Here is an 18,532-nt window from a genome sequence, read left to right on the forward strand (position 1 = left end):
ATTATGACATTGTTTCTTATAGATCTGCAGTACTCATTGGGTGGATGTATCCTAATCTCTACATATTTTGCTTTGTATTTGTAGAAGTGTATCTCCAGGGAGGTTGATGGGTCAATACAATACTGATTTTTTGCCTGCTGGATCTGTCCACTTCTGAGAGACAGGTGTTAAAGTCTCCAACTATGATGGTGGATTCATCTATTTCTCCTTATAGCTGTATCAGATTTTGCCTCACATGGTTTGACACACGATTGTTGGGCAAATGTACATTAGGAACGGTTGTATCTTCTTGGAGAACCGACCTCTTTATCATTAAGTAATATCCTTCTTTAGCCCTGGTAACTGTCTTTACTTTGGAGTCTGCTCTGTCTGAAATGAATATGGCTACTCTTGCTTTCTTTTGATTAGTATTAGCATGGTATATTTCCTTCTTTCCTCTGGTTTCTTCCTTCCTCTATCTCTCCCTTCTTTCGTTCTATGCTTTGTTTGAATCAGGAATTAAAGTCTATACATTGTATTTGTTTGGTTGACAGGCCCAAGTCTCTTCTAATCTAATGCTGTATTATTTGATAATAGGAGCTATTAGTCACATGTCATTATTTAAAATGAATTTCACCTTAGAAAGACTCAGGACCCACAGTTGCACTACCATATTTCAAGTGCTCAGTAGGTTACATGTGACTTGTGTCTAACATGCTGGACTGTACAAATAAGGAACATTTCCATCACCACAGAAAGTTCTGTTGGATGGTATTGATCTAAAATGTTTCCTTTCCCTTTTTTGGGTATTTTTTCTTTTACAGTATTTCTTTTATTAATTGAAGAGACTGATGTTTCATAGATTTCCAGAGCCTGGATTTGCTTATTTTTCTTCTTTCTTGCTTTTCTTTTAAATTGATTTTTAAAAATCAGTCCTTTTTGTTTCCTCCCTACTCTCCTAAAAGCTTTATATTCTTTCAGTATTCTTCTAGGGGTTAGCAGTATGAACTTAACCTACAGATACCCCAGCTTCCACATTTGTAAAATAAGGCTAACAAAGAAGAGTACTTACCTCACTGAGTTAGGGGCTTTAAGCTTATCTTGAAAGCTTTAGAACAGTGCCTGCACACTGGAACATTCTCTATAAACATTTTCTAGTTACTACTTTCCAGAGGTTTTGATACTGACCAGATGCCAACTCCATTTATTTTTGCTTTTCTCTTACACAAATGACAACTCTACAGAGAGGAATACTTACTCGGCAGCGCAGGGACCGTTTGATCAGAAGATGCTTATGACGAGGATAGAGCTGTGAGGCACAGACTGGCTGGAAGTCAGGCTGTAAGAGGCGCTGCTGAAGGGTGGTCACTAGCATGAAAGGCAGAAACCACGCTTAGTTTAAGTGACTTGCTCAAAATCAGATGTATATGTGATGACTACACAAAATAACACTGCCTTTGTGACCCAGCACTCTTCAAAAAAAAAAAAAAAAAAAAAGAATGGAAATTTGACAGACATTTCTTCAAAGGATTACCTCTATCTTATTTTCTGCATGATTCATTTTAGTACTAACAACTACATTAAAAATCTCAAATCAAAAATAAAAATCACAAGGCATAGAAATAACAAAAACAGAATTAGATGTAAAATAGAAACAAAGTAGAATCATGTATAAAATTACCCTCTGTTAAATTTACTGGTCTGGTATAATAGTCTTCAGGTAGAGGTTCCACTTCATCTACAGCTTGAGCTGGCTCAATTTTTATCTCCTTCTGGTCCTCTCCTTCTTTAAGGCTAAAAGATAAAAGCAGTCATTTCTCAAGGGTCCACCTAAAAGTCCATGATATTGCTAACTAAAGTACTCCTCTATTGTAGAATATTCTTTCTAGCTAGGTTTTTCCTAAGTATGAGCATCTTCTTCCCCACTGGAAACTGTTACTTTAAAACCACAGTCCTTCAATATTCATTTTGATACCAGCTTTTTCCCTCAAAGTCATTTAATGTCCAAACTTACGAAAGTCCAGCAAGGGTACTGATGGTTGTACCAGCTCTTGGTCGCTGGAGCCGGGTTCCAAGACCGTATTTGTCCTAAACAGAGTTAAGAAATTTCTCTTAGAAATTCTATTTTTATATATGCTATGTATCAAAATAAAGAATTTGGGGAGGGACAGCATGAGAAGCTCAGGGAAATAAGCAAAAAAAAAAAAAAAGCTAATTTAATAAATGCTTCTTTTAAAGAGAGTAAGTGTAGCCCCACATCCTCTTATTTTCAAAATGACAACAAAAGCAACAAACATGGAGATTGAAACTACATTAATACAGTGAAAATGAGCAAAATGTGATTTTTAATCTAAAAATATCTAAGCAATGGCTTAGACCAGAAAACTATGTGAAGTATCTAAGACACACGATGAATGTCTTCTCGGAACACCAGTGATCATCTGCTAACTTTAGGGTCAGCAAGAATGATAAAAGCACTTACCACTACATGAATAGTGTGTTGCTGTAGGCCCCAAAATAGCAGCAGGTTGCAACAGAGACAAAAAAATGCAGGATAAGATAGAAGCAAGCTCATACAGCAGGCAGGTCATGGGGAAGTTGGGAGAGTGACAAACACACTTAATGCAAAGTCCTCCCTAAATACACTGCTGCATATGCTGATTATACCATTGGATTGTTCAAAACATTCACTGAGATGTCATAAAAATCTCTGGCAAATGTGGATGCTTTGCAAGTTGTAATGTTTTATTAAATTCTAAAAGACATTTTTATATGACTCTTACCAATTCTTAGGGTTTTAATGGCTTAACTAATTCTCAGGCAGAAGCAGTACAAGAATTTATTTAACCATTACAAGTCCCATTCCCTTCAGTGTAAAACGGGAATATACCACCTACTACACAGGACTGTTGTGAGGACTAAACACAGTAATATGTATAAAGAACTCAGCACTGAGTTTGATATATCACTGCCATTCAAGAAACATTATTTATTAAATGCCAACCTGCTTGGCTCCAATCAAACACACAAAAAATAAATTATTCTGGGAGCAAATAAAACTTGGGGGAACAACAGCAAAAGCTTCAAATCCTATTTTCTCACTTCTAATTGGTAGTTTACAAACTAGTAGAGAATAACTTTGACCAATAAATTCTATCAAAATTATACCTGCATATATTACTACTTATTTAACCACAAAAGAGCTCAGTATAAAAGTCAGTATTTTTCACATTGGAGAAATATTGGGAGGTGCCAAAAAATTATAACTAAAGCCCAGAAATCACTATTACCAGGATGCCAAAGGTGGGTGGATTACATGTGTAACATGAATAAAATCTACCATTTGTTCATATTCTTCTGACTTTCTGTAATATGCAAAAGCTGTAAACATGTGTGCCTACAAAACTGATAGTAGCCTCTTTAGGAAATAAGAAGATGATAGAGGGGAGTGATGGAGAAAGAAACACAAATGTACTTAAAACAAAGAACTCAAAGAGAACTAATGATACAGCAAAAGCATATCTGTTGGACTTAAATACCTATCACCTGAGGGACCTTTTTTTGCTAGCCATCATTCAGGAATTTAGAGACAATGGCCACTTTCTGAAATGTTCACCACTCTTATACCATACTGGTCTTGATCAGTGAATAAGAAATTCCTCTTTGGACCAAGTTCTCACCGAAAAAGCCAAAGGCATATAGTTTCTACGCCGTGCCAGTTTCTTGCGATCTCGCTCAACCTTCTCCTTCTGAGCAAGCTGCTGGTAATACTCAATCAGTTTGTTCATCTGTAAGAAATCAAAATATTTGAAACAGCTAACAAGAAGCTTAGGAAATTCATCAACTAAACTGACTAGACATATAATGAATAGAAAAACACATTGAAGTGGGCAAGTTTCTCTTCCCAGAAGAAAATTTGTCTTCCTTACATGATTTTCAGAATTGAAATGGAACTTTCAAGTTCAACAACAGAAGAAATGAGCAATGAAAAGGCTTGAAAATTCCACGTTCTCTTTTCACTGCTCTTTTATTTCACTGCTTACTTCCCCTCACAACCACTCCTATTTTTCTGGCATGGCCACAGGACCATTATTTCCAACAATGTGACATTTCATACTTGATTTTCTCCTCGACTCCAACACATATTTTCATTTCAAAAATATACTTTAATCATAAAAGCCATACAACTGTGAAAAGTTCAAGCAATATAGAAATAAAAAGAATAGAAAGTAAAATTTCTCTTTATCTCTCGTGCCCACGTTCACCCTTCTCCTCACCACAGGTATCCACTACTACAGGTGAGAAATCTTTCTTACACACAGGCACAGGTATGATATTATATTCTGCATACATTAAAAAATGCATGCATAGACATACAATTTTTATATGTGCAAAATAAATGTAGGTCTTTATATTTTCCATATAAGGGGAAAAAACTTGCTCTTTTAAAACTTCTTCACTTTACGTGTGAATTTTCCACTCAGTACATATATTAATAGATTTACCTCATTCTTTTTAAAAGTTGCATCTTATTAAATGGCACAGGTGTCCTAAAGGTATTTAACCATTTCCTCTGAGAGCACATAAATGGTCTCCTGATACCCACTCTTGTTCTCTCAACTCAATAATAATTATTTTTTAGAAACACTTATCTGATCCTGTCAGCTCTTCTGCTTTAAAGGCTTCTCAAATGCCTTAACTTGGTCCACATGGTTCTGCAGTTTGGCCCCAAATCCTTTTCTCCCTTCACCTACCGCAACGCTCCACTCTGGCGCACTTGCCCACCGGTCTATAACTTGCTCCTTCCACTTACAAGCTTGAGTGTTCCTCCACCCTGAATCCTTTCCCTTCTCTGCCTATTGTCCTCAGATCCTAGTGCAATCCTCAGATGTAGACTAATCTAGTTCAAATTCCCTATAATAAATGCTCACACGCACAGATTCTCTCTCCTTCACACTACTTTGAGTTTTTCCTTTATCTGGGGATTAATTGATTTTGTTTTCCCATCAGTCTTAAACTCTGTGAGAGGAAAGGTCATATATTCCTATTTCTCAGCATGGTCCCTGGCACACAGATGGAGCATATGCTTGATAACTCCTTGGTAACTGAATAAACAGATTTTTGTGCATGAGTACAGGTATTTCTGTAGGTCAGAGTCCAGGAAGTAGATACTGCTAAGAGACCAAGAAAGCTGTACTAGTTCACACTGACAATAGTATATGTGAAAAGGTTCAACTGGATACACTCCCATCCAGGATATTTTCAGTATTTCTAGTTTTAGCTGAGGTCATAAGTGAATAATTGTAAATTATTATTTAATTTCCAGTTTGACTGTACAACTTCATCTCAATCACATTTCACCATCTTTCTAATATTCTGCTTCTGAGGTAACAAAATCAGTCCTAATGTACAATGCAGAGATCAATTCACTGTGAACTAGTAACAGATGTCTAAATCATGATTGCTACTGATTCCAAAAGCATCTTCTAAATTAGTGGTGTTTCCAAGACTTAAGATATGCTGATATGTTTACAGGTTGAGGATATGATATTTCTGAGAACAAATGGACCCTTTAACTTAGTTTGTGGGTATACGGAAAACAGAAACGTATTATTTCCTTTTTCCAATTCATAAGACTACAGAAATAAAATTACTCTTAGGTTTCTCTATTAACTTAAGTCAGGCTGGAAAAAACTGCCATTATGATTTAATGTCTTACACAAGAAGCACTTTCTAAGTGTAAAAGACACCAAAACACACATGATAGATTTATAAGCCTAAGCCATATTCACTAATAAAATGGTCTTTTTCCTCATCTTTCCTCATGTCATCCTCTCTCTGATGACCCTTTACTTACCCGTTGCGTGTGAGGATTTTCAGGTTCCTGCCAACCACCACTAGCTGAAAAATAAAGGAATATTAAACAAGGCTTACATAATCTGATTTTATTTTCACAAAAACAGGTCATCTGCAGGCCACAGACTTAAACTTAAAAACATAAAATCACAGAATTTTCAAGAAAGAGTCCTAGAAATTACATAGGCCAGAGTGCTCAAAATCAAATTCTTTCTTTAAATATAATGATGGTGATAATAATAACCACCACTAGGACCACCTCTACAACTAATACATGTATAATTTCTCTGCCAGGTATGTGAAATGTATCAAACTTCATTTTATTCTCATAATAACCCTCTGAGGTAGAGACTTGCATTATTAGTCTTATTTTACAAATGAGGAAATTGAAGTTCAGAGAGTTAAATAACTTGCCCAAAGTCACAGAGATAGCAAGCAATAAAGCCAGAATTCAAACCCAGGCAGTCTGACCCCAGAGAATTTGCCCTTACCTACAATATTGTGCAATTTCTATGTTCTATGACCTTGGTTTAGAGAAGAGCTTCTTAACATAAGAAACAAAAGCACAAACAAATCATAAAGGAAAAAATTACTCCAGAAAGCTGAAAGTAAAACCGTAAGGAATACTTTCAACAAATGATACTGTAACAATTTACACAAATTTATAAAAAATTAAGCTCAACCCTTACACCTCACAACATTTACAAAATTTACCCTGAAATGATAATAAAGTTACACTTAAAAGCTGAAACATAATATTCCTAGAAGAAAACAAAAGTGAAAATCTTAACAACCTTAGGTTAAGCTAGTTTCTTCACTAGGACACAAAAGGGACAATTTTTTTTTTTTTTTAATTGATAAACTGAACCTCATCAGAATTAAAAACTTGTGTTTTTCAAAAGATACTGTTGAGAAAATAAAAAGGCAAACCACAGACTGGGAGATAATATCTGCGAAACATATATTCAACAAAGGGCCTGTATCCACAATATAGAACTCTCATAACTCAACAAAAAGATAAAAAATCAGTTTAAAAATAGGCAAATAGGCAAAAGATTTGTGTGAACACTTCACCAAAGAAAATACACAGATGGCAAATAAGCATATTAAGAAAATGCAACTTAAAACCACAATGAAGTATCACTACACTCACTAGAATGGCCAAAATGAAAAAGACCAACAATACTAATGGTTACTGAGGAACTAGAACTCTCCTCCATTGCTGGTGAGGACCTGAAACTGTACAACCACTTAGAGAAACAGTTTGACAGTTTTCAGTCAAGGTAAACAAACACTTAACCCCATGACTCAGCAATTCAATTCCTAGGTAAATACTCACAAAAAATGAAAATACATATTTACACTAAAATTTGTGGGCAAATGTTCATATCCAGTTTTATTCATATGAGCCTCAAACTGGAAAAAATTTCAATGTCTATCAACTGCAGAATGAAAACAAAATATGGTATACCCATACAACAGGGTGAGCGAGCAAAGTCGCTCAATCGTGTCCGACTCTTTGTGACCCCATGGACACCAGGCTCCTCCGTCCATGGGATTTTCTAGGCAAGAGTACTGGAGTAGGTTGCCATTTCCTTCTCCAGGGAATCTTCCCGATGCAGGGATAGAACCCAGGTCTCCCGCATTGTAGACAGACGCTTTACCATCTAAGCCACCAGGGAAGTCGAATGCAACTCAAAAAAAAAAAAAAAAAGCAAAACCATGAAAGAATCTCAGAAGCATTATACTAAGAGAAAGAAGCCAGACACAAAAGATTAAAACACTCCAACAATGTAAATTTCTAGAAAAGGCACAATTACAGTAAAAGAAAGAAATTACTTGTAGTCAAGGGCCAGGAGGTGGAGAGAAGGAACTGACTGCACAGGGGCATGAGAAAACTTTTTTGGGGTGACAGAAATATTCTGTATCATCACTGTGGAGGTGGCTAAGTGGCTATACACATTCGTCCAAAATCAAAGAATTCTACACTTAAAATTGCTGAGTTTCCTTATAGGTAAATTATATCTCAATAAAGCTAAGCCAAAAAAGGGGAAAATACTATGAGGTGCCATTTCACAACCATGAGTTTGGAAAAACTTGAAAGAAGTCCAACAGTACCAAGAGCTGCCAAGGATGTGGAGCAATGAATAGTTTACTCATATATTTATGGGAGCAAAAATTGGTAAACATATTTTGGAGAGCTAATGATGTACACATCTTACAACCAGCAATTTTACTTTAAATTATGCAGAGAAACCCTTGCTCCTGTGACAGGAAACACATGTAAGAATGAGTCTAACAGCATTGTTGTCAGAAGCAAAAAACTGAAAACAACCTAAATGTCCATTTGGAAGAGACTAAAGAAGCAAACTGTGGTTAAGTCAGGCATGAATCATACTATCACTACTACATACCACAAACAAACTTGATAGAGATAAGCTGTAGCAGGATACATAAAACAAGGTTCTATTTGTTTCAAGTTGAGAAACACATTTGCTAATGGCTACATACTATGTGAGAACTGCAAAATATGCAAAGAACTGATGAAAACCTGAATTCAAGACTGATGACCATCTCTCTCTAGGAAACAGAAGGCAGATGGAGTGGGAGGAAGACTATACTAGGCTTACACTGTTTTGGTTCTGTTTAATTTCTTAAGCTGAGTGGTAAGTTCATGAATGTGTATTATTTTTATAAAAATAACTTTTTTTCCCAAATAAAAACGACTCCTGTTGAAGGTGACACTGTAACTCTTGGCAGGAAATGGCAGCAGTAACAACCTTTAGTACAATATTTATATTTTAAAAGTTGCTTTACTTAAGGCAAACATGAAAAATAATTATGTGAAAAAAATGTTTCAGTAATATTTTAGAAAAATCTTAAGTTTTACCTAATTGCATTTTTAGAACTGCTGATTGATTCCAAACACAAATTTAAGAGCCATTATGATCTCATTATAAGTTTTTGCACATTACTGACACAAGGGCTTACTTATAAATAAACAAATAGTTGTAACTAAAGTGGTTTCGGGGCTTCTCAGATACCAATGACATCATGGAAGAAATGAAATTATCTGTACTTCTTAAGAGCTCCGAGTATTCAATTATCAGTCAACACAGCCTTAGAAGAGCTAGATTTCTAGAAATAAGCACAGGCTTTAAATCCTAAAAAATAAGTTATCCAATCCTAATGGTTTATAGTCCAAAAAGTATCAAAAAAAGACTTACAGAATAACAAACTGAGAAATCTATTTGGATTTCCCGGTTTTGTTTAATCTGATAAAAAGAAACAAAATACAAACATGGAAAAAATACACTTTAACTCACTGAACTAAGTGCCACTTTGAGGTTGTTTTTCACATCTAACTTAAATTCATAAACAAATTTAAACAATCTACTTGCTACACTGACATTAAGACACAAATATTTACTGATAACCTAAAAAGATGGTACAGAAACTTTCCAATATAAATCATATTTCAGGAAATACCTACCCACCAACAAACACTTTAAGAAACTTGTTTGTTAAGTTTCTGTTTTTGAAGAATGTTTTATCAAAATAATGTATGAAATTAGGAAAATAACCAAGAGCTCAGGCATTCTACACCAAAGGGCAAACTCAAGAAAATCAAGAATTAAGTTTTAAGAACAGAGTTGAATCTGAAAGAACTTCACCCATTTTTACTACCAAATTATATGAGAAACTATAGGAAATTTTTACCCAATGTCCATCTTCATTTGAGTTACATCAAATAACATAATTTTTTAATTGGCTTCTTCATGTATTAGTAAGCTGATATTTTTTCAAACTTTAAACATTTTGTATCGGGGTACAGCCAATTAACAATGTTGTGGCAGTCTCAGGTGAACAGCGAAGGGCCTCAGCCATATATACACACGTACCCATCCTCCTCCAAACCTCCCTCTCATCCAGGCTGGCACGTAACACTATACATGTGCTTTACAACAGGTCCTTGTTGGTAAGTTGACATTTTTAATGAAAACCTAAAAATGGTAATTTTTAACAAGTCTAAAAAATTTCAGAAAATTAATGAAATTTCAGAAAGAAAAAGACAATGGAGAGTTAGCAGTGCTGTTTATATAAAAAATAAATAGCAACTCAAGATTCTGAACTGACTGTAATAAAGAGTGTTTCTCTGTTATTAACCATGGAGTACAGAAAATGAAAAAATAAAGGAAACTTCCTAATAAAGATTAAGTGCAACCTCTGCTTTGAAACACAAAAATGATGGAGAGGTAATTAACATTTTAGACTGTCTTTAGGTCCAAACACACATAACTTTTCTGTAACACTTATGATATATATGGAGAAGGAAATGGCAACCCACTCCAGTGTTCTTGCCTGGAGAATCACAGGGATGGGGGAGCCTGGTGGGCTGCCGTCTATGGGGTCACACAGAGTCAGACACGACTGAAGCAACTTAGCAGCAGCAGCAGCATGATATATATATAGATGTCTCTTTAAGCATGTGTTTGAATGCTCCAGGATAGCTACCTGGACATGGAATTTTTGTATAAAAGAATAAAAGCAATTTAAAAGTTTAATAAATGTCAAACTGCTCTCTAAGGTGGTAGCAGACAAAAAAACTTTTCCTATATTTCTGTCACACTACCAGATTTTTACAATTTTGCCAAATCAATGGACTAAGTTTTAATATGCATTTTCCTGATTACTAGTAAAACTGAAACATATCCTTTTGCACATTTATTGACTTTAAAAAATCATCTCACTAAGTTGTGTGCAAAAAATAAATTCCAATGATTTGTGCACATTTTGGTTCTTGAACATTTTTATATCCATTTCTGAGGGCTGCTGTTCATATTCTTTGACAATTTTTTTTTCTCTTGGGTAGCTTCCCTACTGATTTATAAGGGTTCCTTATTTTTGGTTATTTATCTGTAGTCTGTTAAATATGATATAAGATTTGCCACTTTAATCCTTTAAGTTTGTTCATGGTGTGTTTCACCATCAGCAGCAATTATTTTTTATGAAGAACATTAATCTTTTGATTCTAAAAAACCTGTCAGATATATAAATGCTATTTTACCAACCTTAAGAATACCCAGTTTTCAATGAAATATCAAGGTCGTAAATGTGAGAATTTGGGAACATAGAAGTTTAGTGGCAGAATACTCTGAATTTATCTCCTACCTCCCAACAAGTAACAGAATTCATGATTTGTGTGCAACTGCAACTCTGCTGATTTCACAAAACCTCATGCTGAAGTCCACCTCACTCACCCACAGATTTATCTGCCATGCCCACATCTCTAGACGTCCAGCGACAAAATCCACAGGCCAAATAGTAGGCTTTCTTCATGGTGGTCTTGGCTGGGTCATCTGGAAGCTGTGTAGAGATGCTTGTTGCCCGAGTGGAGAGGGTGTGCATACAGCCAGGACAGTCAAAGCAGTTGGCACATCTAGAATACAACAAACAACCACTGATTCATTCAACAAGTATTTACCAAGCACCTACTATGTTCAAGATATTGTTCTATATGTCAGGAATTCAAGAGAGAACTCTAAGGGAAGGGTGGCTCTCAAACAAAAAGAAATCAAAAGTACTCTGAACAGACTCTTATAAACTGTTTTAAAATTTCAAAAGCATTACATGCTAATTATTTCTTAAAACGTGCAGTCATCACCCAAGTTCCTGAATAACTACAGCATGACCCAAGTCTATTCACAGAGGGAATCACTGTTAACAGTCTGGAGTTAACTTTTAGACTCTTCTTATGCTTGCACAGACCACAAAGATTCTGTGGGACAAAGAAATGTCACAGCTTATGACTTTAGAGAGGACAGACCAATTGCACAATGAAAAACTGAGAGGCAACAATTCAATAAGCTCTGACACTGGGTTTGGAAAATAATTGTTTGTTTGCTATGCCAGAGAGCTGAAACAGATACCAAATAATGCTACCAAGGTGAAATGGTTCAGAAGGGTGGCGTTTTCAGGGCTTTCAGCTCTCTTCAGGCATTACTTTTCCTACTGAACTAGTCAACATTCCCCTACAGGGGCCTCCATGCCTTTTTGTTTTTCTAGTAGAAAGTTTTCTACTTTCCTACCACCTGAGATGATCAAGATTGTACCTTCAGTCACAGACTTGCTCTAAAGTTCCATAACTCCAATTTTCTGTGATATTTCGCTACTGGACAATATTCTCAAGTAAGGATAATAATAGTACCTACCTTAAAGGGATAAGGACTTCCCTGGTGGCTCAGACGGTAGTGTCTATCTACAATGAGGGAGACCAGGGTTCGATCCCTGGGTCGGGAAGATACCCTGGAGAAGGAAATGGCAACCCACTCCAGTACTATTGCCTGGAAAATCCCATGAACGGAGGAGCCTGATAGACTGCAGTCCATGGGGTCGCAAAGAATCGGACACGACTGAGCGACTTCACGTTCACTTTCACTTAAAGGGATACTTTGAGGATTAAATGATAAAATAAAGGTATGGATGGCATACAAAGCTGGTTTATATGGAGCTGTTTCTCCAGGACAGGAAGGACAAATAGTGGTTTATATCCATGGAGGTACAAAGGTGTGACTGGTTGCAAAGGACTTCCACACCATGCTAAAAATCAAAATGGCACCAGTAACAATGAGCATATCTACTACTCAGACCTTGATTTTTAACACCAATCTCTAGTAAAAGGTACCAGGGCTCCTTGGAGAAATGGCTCTGGAACAGAAAATACAGATGAGCCTGGAGTAAGTAGGAAAGTTCTCACACAACTGAATGACGCTTCCCTCCCCCTCAATGCCATAAAATGATGGGGGTATGCCAAAGGGAGACAGAAATCTACTAAAAAAGGGTTATAAGAGCCAAAGCTGGAACAACCTGAGCTAAAAAATAATTAGTAGTATTGGAGTATAATCTAAAGTATACAAAAATATTCACAAGTCCACGCTGCTTTAAGTAAATGATTAAATAAATAAAAAAGGGAAAAGAGAAAAATCTTCCATGCAAAAGAATTCCAAGTAATTCATGAAGACAGCTCTCATGGAAGGGAAGCATAACTTGCTACTAGTTAAGTGTGGACTGTATTAGTACATTTCCTTCGAAGACTATGATATGGAAAAGGAAAAAAAGAAAAGAGTAACTTAACATCAGAAAAATCTGACAAACAAGAGCTCAAGCCAAGTAATCAAGGTTAACATCTACAGTGAAAAGTCATGTTGGTGGTATATACCCCTGATATGTGGTGAGAGATGCACTTTACCTATGTGATCCTCTTCCCCAAAACACATTCTCTCAGATGATGACAAAAGCATCAGACAACTTCCAATCAAGGGATATTCTACAAAATATCTTACCAGTACTTCTCAAAACCAAGGAAAGTCTAACAAATTTTCACAGCAAGAGGAGCCTAAAGAGATATGACTATTAAATACAATGTGGGTATCCTGAATAGGATCCTAGAACAGAAAAATGAGATTAGAAGAAAAATTGAGGAAATCTAAATTTAATAATAATGCTACCAATAACATTCATTAATTGAGACAAACAATACCATACTAATAGATGACATTTACAATAGGGGAGAATGGGTAAAGATTAAAGGGAATTCTCTGTATCATCTTCACAGTTATCTTAAGTCCAAAACTGTTATAAAATACAATTTTTTTTTTTAATGGAAGTGTCATCTTTGGCAAAAAATGATGCTAAAAAAAGAAAAACAGCTAATTTCATGTGTTTTCTTACCAGCTATTAAAATTTAGCTGTGGAAAATAGGAAAAATGGATCCCAGTCTTACCTATTCTTTTTTAGTTTGGCTTCAGCCGATGGCATATTTTCTAAACAACTGGGACAATAATGGGAGTCCACCTAGAATGAAACAAGAAATCAAAAAATCATCTTGGCTTGTGTGCATACCTATAACAAATCATGAAATTTAAAATACATTATTCTGCAGCAGAAGGTGAGAGACCATTGTTCTGGCAAAGAACTTTGACTGTTTCCAGCATAGGATTTATTCTTATAAAAATCACCTGTTTTTTTCTTAACCTCTCAATTTCCTGAAATCCTTCTATTTTTCTTTTCTGAATTTTCCTATTCCCTTTCATCAGGGTTTTATGTATTAGACACGTTAAAATACATTTATGTTAAAGAAGACTCTAACAAATAATCCAATTTATGAAGCTGTGATCAAATATCCTTTTATCTACTCCAGCTTTATGGGACTGCAATAACTGGACCACACTTTAATGGTTAAGAGAGATTTTAAAAGTTCTCTTGTTACTGACATATTACATGTTCACTGAAGAAAAGCATAAATTAACAGTTACAAAGTTAGTTATAGTCAACCAACTAGAGATTTTTAAATGGCAAATTAAACCACTAAGTTAATAAGATAGTCTTATTGTATTTAGCTCGAAAACATAGTATAAAAATTAAATTCACTGTATTTTTTTAAGGACTGAAAAATTATTTCCTTTAATGTAGGAAGACCCTATTTGATAATTCTAGAACTCTAGGCATCTGCAGATGGAAAGACAGATTCACCCGAACATAAATACTATGACAGAAACTGGTTTCTGTTTTTTTCATCTGCTTATAAACAGAACCCCTTTGAAAGATAAAGTTGCTGCTCAAATAGTCACCAGGAACACAAAATACAGTACTGTTAACTTATATTTGCACTTACTCATCATGAAAGGCAAAATGTAATTCACTCCTTTTTGCTCCTTTCTGAATTATGTTCCTCTCTTCAAGTGAAGCTCCAATTCCAGGCTCCCCATTAGAACTTTCTGGACTGCTTCAGCCTTCACTGGCATCGTCCTCCCCCAAACCCTTCTGTTTCTCAGGTGCACACCAGTCCATAAAAGATACAGACTGAATGTAATAGCTGAAGGTGTCCTTACAGATTATGAAAACTAGCTCCCTACCGATCACCAAATGAGAATCTAGTCTAATTCTGGAGGTGAAGCTGGGACGGGGGGGGGGGGGCATCATGGAGAGAAAGGACCTGCCAAAGGGATAAGCATACAAAGTGCTAATAGAGAAAAACAAATGCTGTATATAAAACAGCATTGATTTTTCTTTTTCCCTTGTGTTATTTAACTGTTTTCTCTGACTATTCTGAATAGTATGAAAAATATTCTCAATAAAATAGTAATTAATAATATGCAAAATGGCTTATAGTATAGGACATATTCTCATAAGCATTTTTAACAGTCCACGGATCCTGACTGAAGTCCACTGAATCAGGCGGCTTGGTTTCAAATCCTGGTCCTTCCTCCCTTCCTCAAATTTTTGGCTGTGTGACATACTGCAAACATTATGTGTTTGTTTAACTGTGAAGTACAAGAGTCATCAATCATTTCAGTCCTGTCCGACCCTTTGCGACCCCTGGGCTGTAGCCCACCAAGCTCCTCTGTCCATGGGATTCTCCAGGTAAGAATACTTAAGTCAGTTGTCATGCACTCCGCCAGGGGATCTTCCCCATCCGGGTATCGAACTAGCGTCTCCTGCATTGCAGGCGGATTCTTTACGGACTGAGTCACCAGGAAACCCCTAACTGTAAAGTGGTTTTTTTTTTTTAAAAAGGTATTTATTTTGTTGGTTTGTAGAATGATTAAAGGAGATTATGTAAAGCACATGGCATGCAGAAAGTACTGAATAAGCATAAACTATGTATTATTAATACTAATCAGCTTTTCCTTCAGGAGCCTGCAAGTAACTCAAGAGCAGGATTTATGTCTTAACCCGTCTTTTAATCCCCAAAGCTTACTGAATGAACACGTGCCAAGTGCTGCAGACGTTTTGGGGCTTTGTTATTCGTTGATGATTTTTTTCCCCCAGAGTGGGGTCTTTTACATTCTGAGCAATCCCACCTCCAACGCCCACTTTTATCAGTGAAGGACAGAAATGTACCCCCAGGAGAAGCGCCATAAATATAATACTTTGAGCTTCTTAAACAACAGATCCGGTTCTAAGCGCTTTTCACTCAGCTCACCCCATCCCAACCCTCTTCTCTGCTGCAGGCCTTGGGCTGGGCCGGGAAACAGAACAAGGCAGTCAGAAGGCCGGGTTTCTGCCCAAGGAGGGGCAGAACTTCCAGGATGGGAGGCGCTTGGATGAGAACGACCGCGGACTTTCCCACTACCTCAATCAATCCTGGAAAGACCGTATCTCGCTCCTCAAGGGGCCTTAACTAAGCACCCCCACATCTTTTCCCCCTACAACCCGCCCTATTACCAAACCCCGTAGCAGATGGCCAGGGTCCCCAAAGTCTAGTTTGTCCAATCAGAAAACACTCTAGAACAGAAAGGCCGCTCAGCCCCACCCAAGGCCGCTCCTCCTTTCCAAGTGTCAAATTATAAGCAAATTAAATCATAGACAAAACTGAGTGACGGAAGGCAAAGCCAATCAGCATGCTAGGAAAATAACTACCCGCCTCCAACCGGCGGAACTTCCCCGCTGGTCGCGGTGACTAGGGGGAACGCCTCCCCCATCCCCCAACAGACACTCTTCACGGGACGACTGCGTTACCTCGTGAGACACACATTCCAGCGACCGCAGATCGCTACAATAGCGGCAGAAGTAAAGCTGCGACAGCGGGGCCCGAACCTTCTTTTCTCCCTGGACTAGGTAGAGAACCCGCTCCGATTGCAGCAAGGACGCCATCTTGTGGGGGAGGAGTCAACGACGCTCCCGGCGCATCACGTGACCCGAGGGCCGGCGTTTCCCTAGCTTCCTTCCTTACGTCTTTCAACGTAGACTTTGACGTAAGCTTTCCGAGCAAGTGGGGCTTTGCTCAGGACGAAAGTCAAGATGCGCATGCTCAGCTGGGATACCAGCTGTCTCCCCCAATTTGGGGCCTGTCCCACCAACCTCGGCTCCCCAAGCTCGTCCCCCTCCAGCATTTTTGTGAGTGTCAACCGCCCGGACGGAGCTCAGACCGTTATTTTGCTAGATGTGGAGTCGCAGATCAAATCCAGACAGACTCAATACTGTTCTTTCCTTCATTTCTAACAGGAAGGTTGCTCTTTTATTTACAACTGCCTCTCCCGCCCTCACCTTCCAAACAAATCTCCGGAAGTTAGATGGAGGGTTTCTGAGACAGAGTTTCTTGGAAACTAGAAAACTAAGAGTCCACACCAGCACTTCCTTCCGACAATCTTACTATTGACCTATAGGAAACTTTCACAGATATTATCTCTTTTGAAGTTTCTTAGATCGAGCTCTTAACACGCAGAAGCTATATCTCATTTCCTGGTTTTCCATATTTAGCATTAGAGTCAAGTCTATATTGTGGATGTTAATGAAGGAATGAAATCAATGAACAGTGTTGCTAGGTGTCATTTACATTTTTCTAGTGCATGCATTAAGGCTTAGACATGTAAAACGACCACTTAGAGCTGGGCTGGCAGAGACTGGAGCCCATGTTACCAGCTTCAGTTCACTGCTTTTCTCTTTGTACTAGAATTGAAAGTGAAAGTTCCTCAGTAGTGTCCAGCTCTTTGCAACCCCATGGACTATACCCATGAAATTCTCCAGGCCAGAATACTGGAGTGGGTAGCCTTTACCTTCTCCAGGGCATCTTTCCAATCCAGGGATTGAACCCAGATCTCCTGCATTGCAGGTGGATTCTTTACCAGCTAAGCCACAAGGGAAGCCCAGTGTTGTATTAATACCTGTCTGATATTAGAGTTGGTGACTGAGAAGAAATAGAACGGAATAGTAATAATAGTTAACATTTATTGAGCACTTACTGAATGCAGGACGCTGAGTCAAAACTATGTAGTCTCATTTAATTTTCACCGGAACTCCAGAAAGCAGGTGCTATCATTATTTTTATCTCACAGGGCAAAAATGAGTAGGCTATCCATTGAGATCGCAGTTGCTCTTCTCTTCCTGGAAAGCCTGGCCATAACTGGGGTAGACTGAGATTCCTTAGTAGTCACCAGTAGTAGAATCCGTAATGCATAGGGTAGTGACCAGCCTGGGCCCTGGGCAGCAGCAAGACCCAGGCACTGGCATGGGAGGCAGGCACTGGGAACAGAAGGGGAAAGTGAGTTACAGGAAGATACCTGGCTTCATTTCTGAGGCACACAGGACCAGCCTGCCTTAGTGGTGCTGGCAGGTTTTTACCAAAACAGACAACAGCCACAGGTTGGAGTTTGTTGATGCGTGCTATAGCCTCCAGGGGTAGTAGACTGGGTAACTGAGAATTATCATATACTAGAAAGGTCCTAGTTCAATCCTTGTAGTTTTCAAATGGAGGAAATGAAGCCCCGAGAGTCAAAGGAACATGCCCCAGGTTTTCTCACTCCTGGTAGAGTAGTATTCTGTTTTCTGATTCCACAAATGCAGTTCCTCTCACAGTATGTCAGTTCATTCATATTAACAGTTGAGTAGGAAACCAGTTGCTGTTCTAAAAAGATAAGAAAGCAAATGCAAGGGAAAGTGGAACCTTAATGGATAGCCTACTCATTTTTGCCCTGGAAGTTTCCCATTTGGGACACATGAGTTTCACATCTCTAGAATGCTCTCTGCTTGTCTTCAACAGGAATTTCCCAAGCATACCTCAAGCCTAACCAAGGCTTTTCCCCTTCCCCTTACTCCCTCTGCTTGGTAGACTAACCGTTTCAGTTCAGTTCAGTCACTCAGTCATGTCCAACTCTTTGTGACCCCATGGACTGCAGCATTCCAGGCTTCCCTGTCC

General features: G+C 37.8%; 1 protein-coding gene across 1 annotated transcript in view; it reads right to left on the reverse strand.

The window, feature by feature from the left end:
* The window catches only part of DCTN4 (dynactin subunit 4), a 32,592-nt gene extending 16,068 nt beyond the window's left edge, over positions 1-16,524 (reverse strand). Inside the window, exons 1-8 of the mRNA XM_065918933.1 lie at positions 16,357-16,524; positions 13,619-13,689; positions 11,097-11,275; positions 5,837-5,880; positions 3,660-3,767; positions 1,994-2,067; positions 1,661-1,773; positions 1,238-1,347 (exon numbers count right to left, since the gene is read on the reverse strand). Coding sequence (XP_065775005.1) covers positions 1,238-1,347; positions 1,661-1,773; positions 1,994-2,067; positions 3,660-3,767; positions 5,837-5,880; positions 11,097-11,275; positions 13,619-13,689; positions 16,357-16,491 — 834 coding nt within the window. The 5' untranslated portion in view covers positions 16,492-16,524. The remainder of the gene's footprint in view (positions 1-1,237; positions 1,348-1,660; positions 1,774-1,993; positions 2,068-3,659; positions 3,768-5,836; positions 5,881-11,096; positions 11,276-13,618; positions 13,690-16,356) is intronic.
* Between the last annotated feature and the right edge of the window lie 2,008 nt (positions 16,525-18,532).

Source organism: Muntiacus reevesi, chromosome 1 (genome assembly GCF_963930625.1).
Source record: "Muntiacus reevesi chromosome 1, mMunRee1.1, whole genome shotgun sequence".
NCBI classification, from domain to species: domain Eukaryota; kingdom Metazoa; phylum Chordata; class Mammalia; order Artiodactyla; family Cervidae; genus Muntiacus; species Muntiacus reevesi.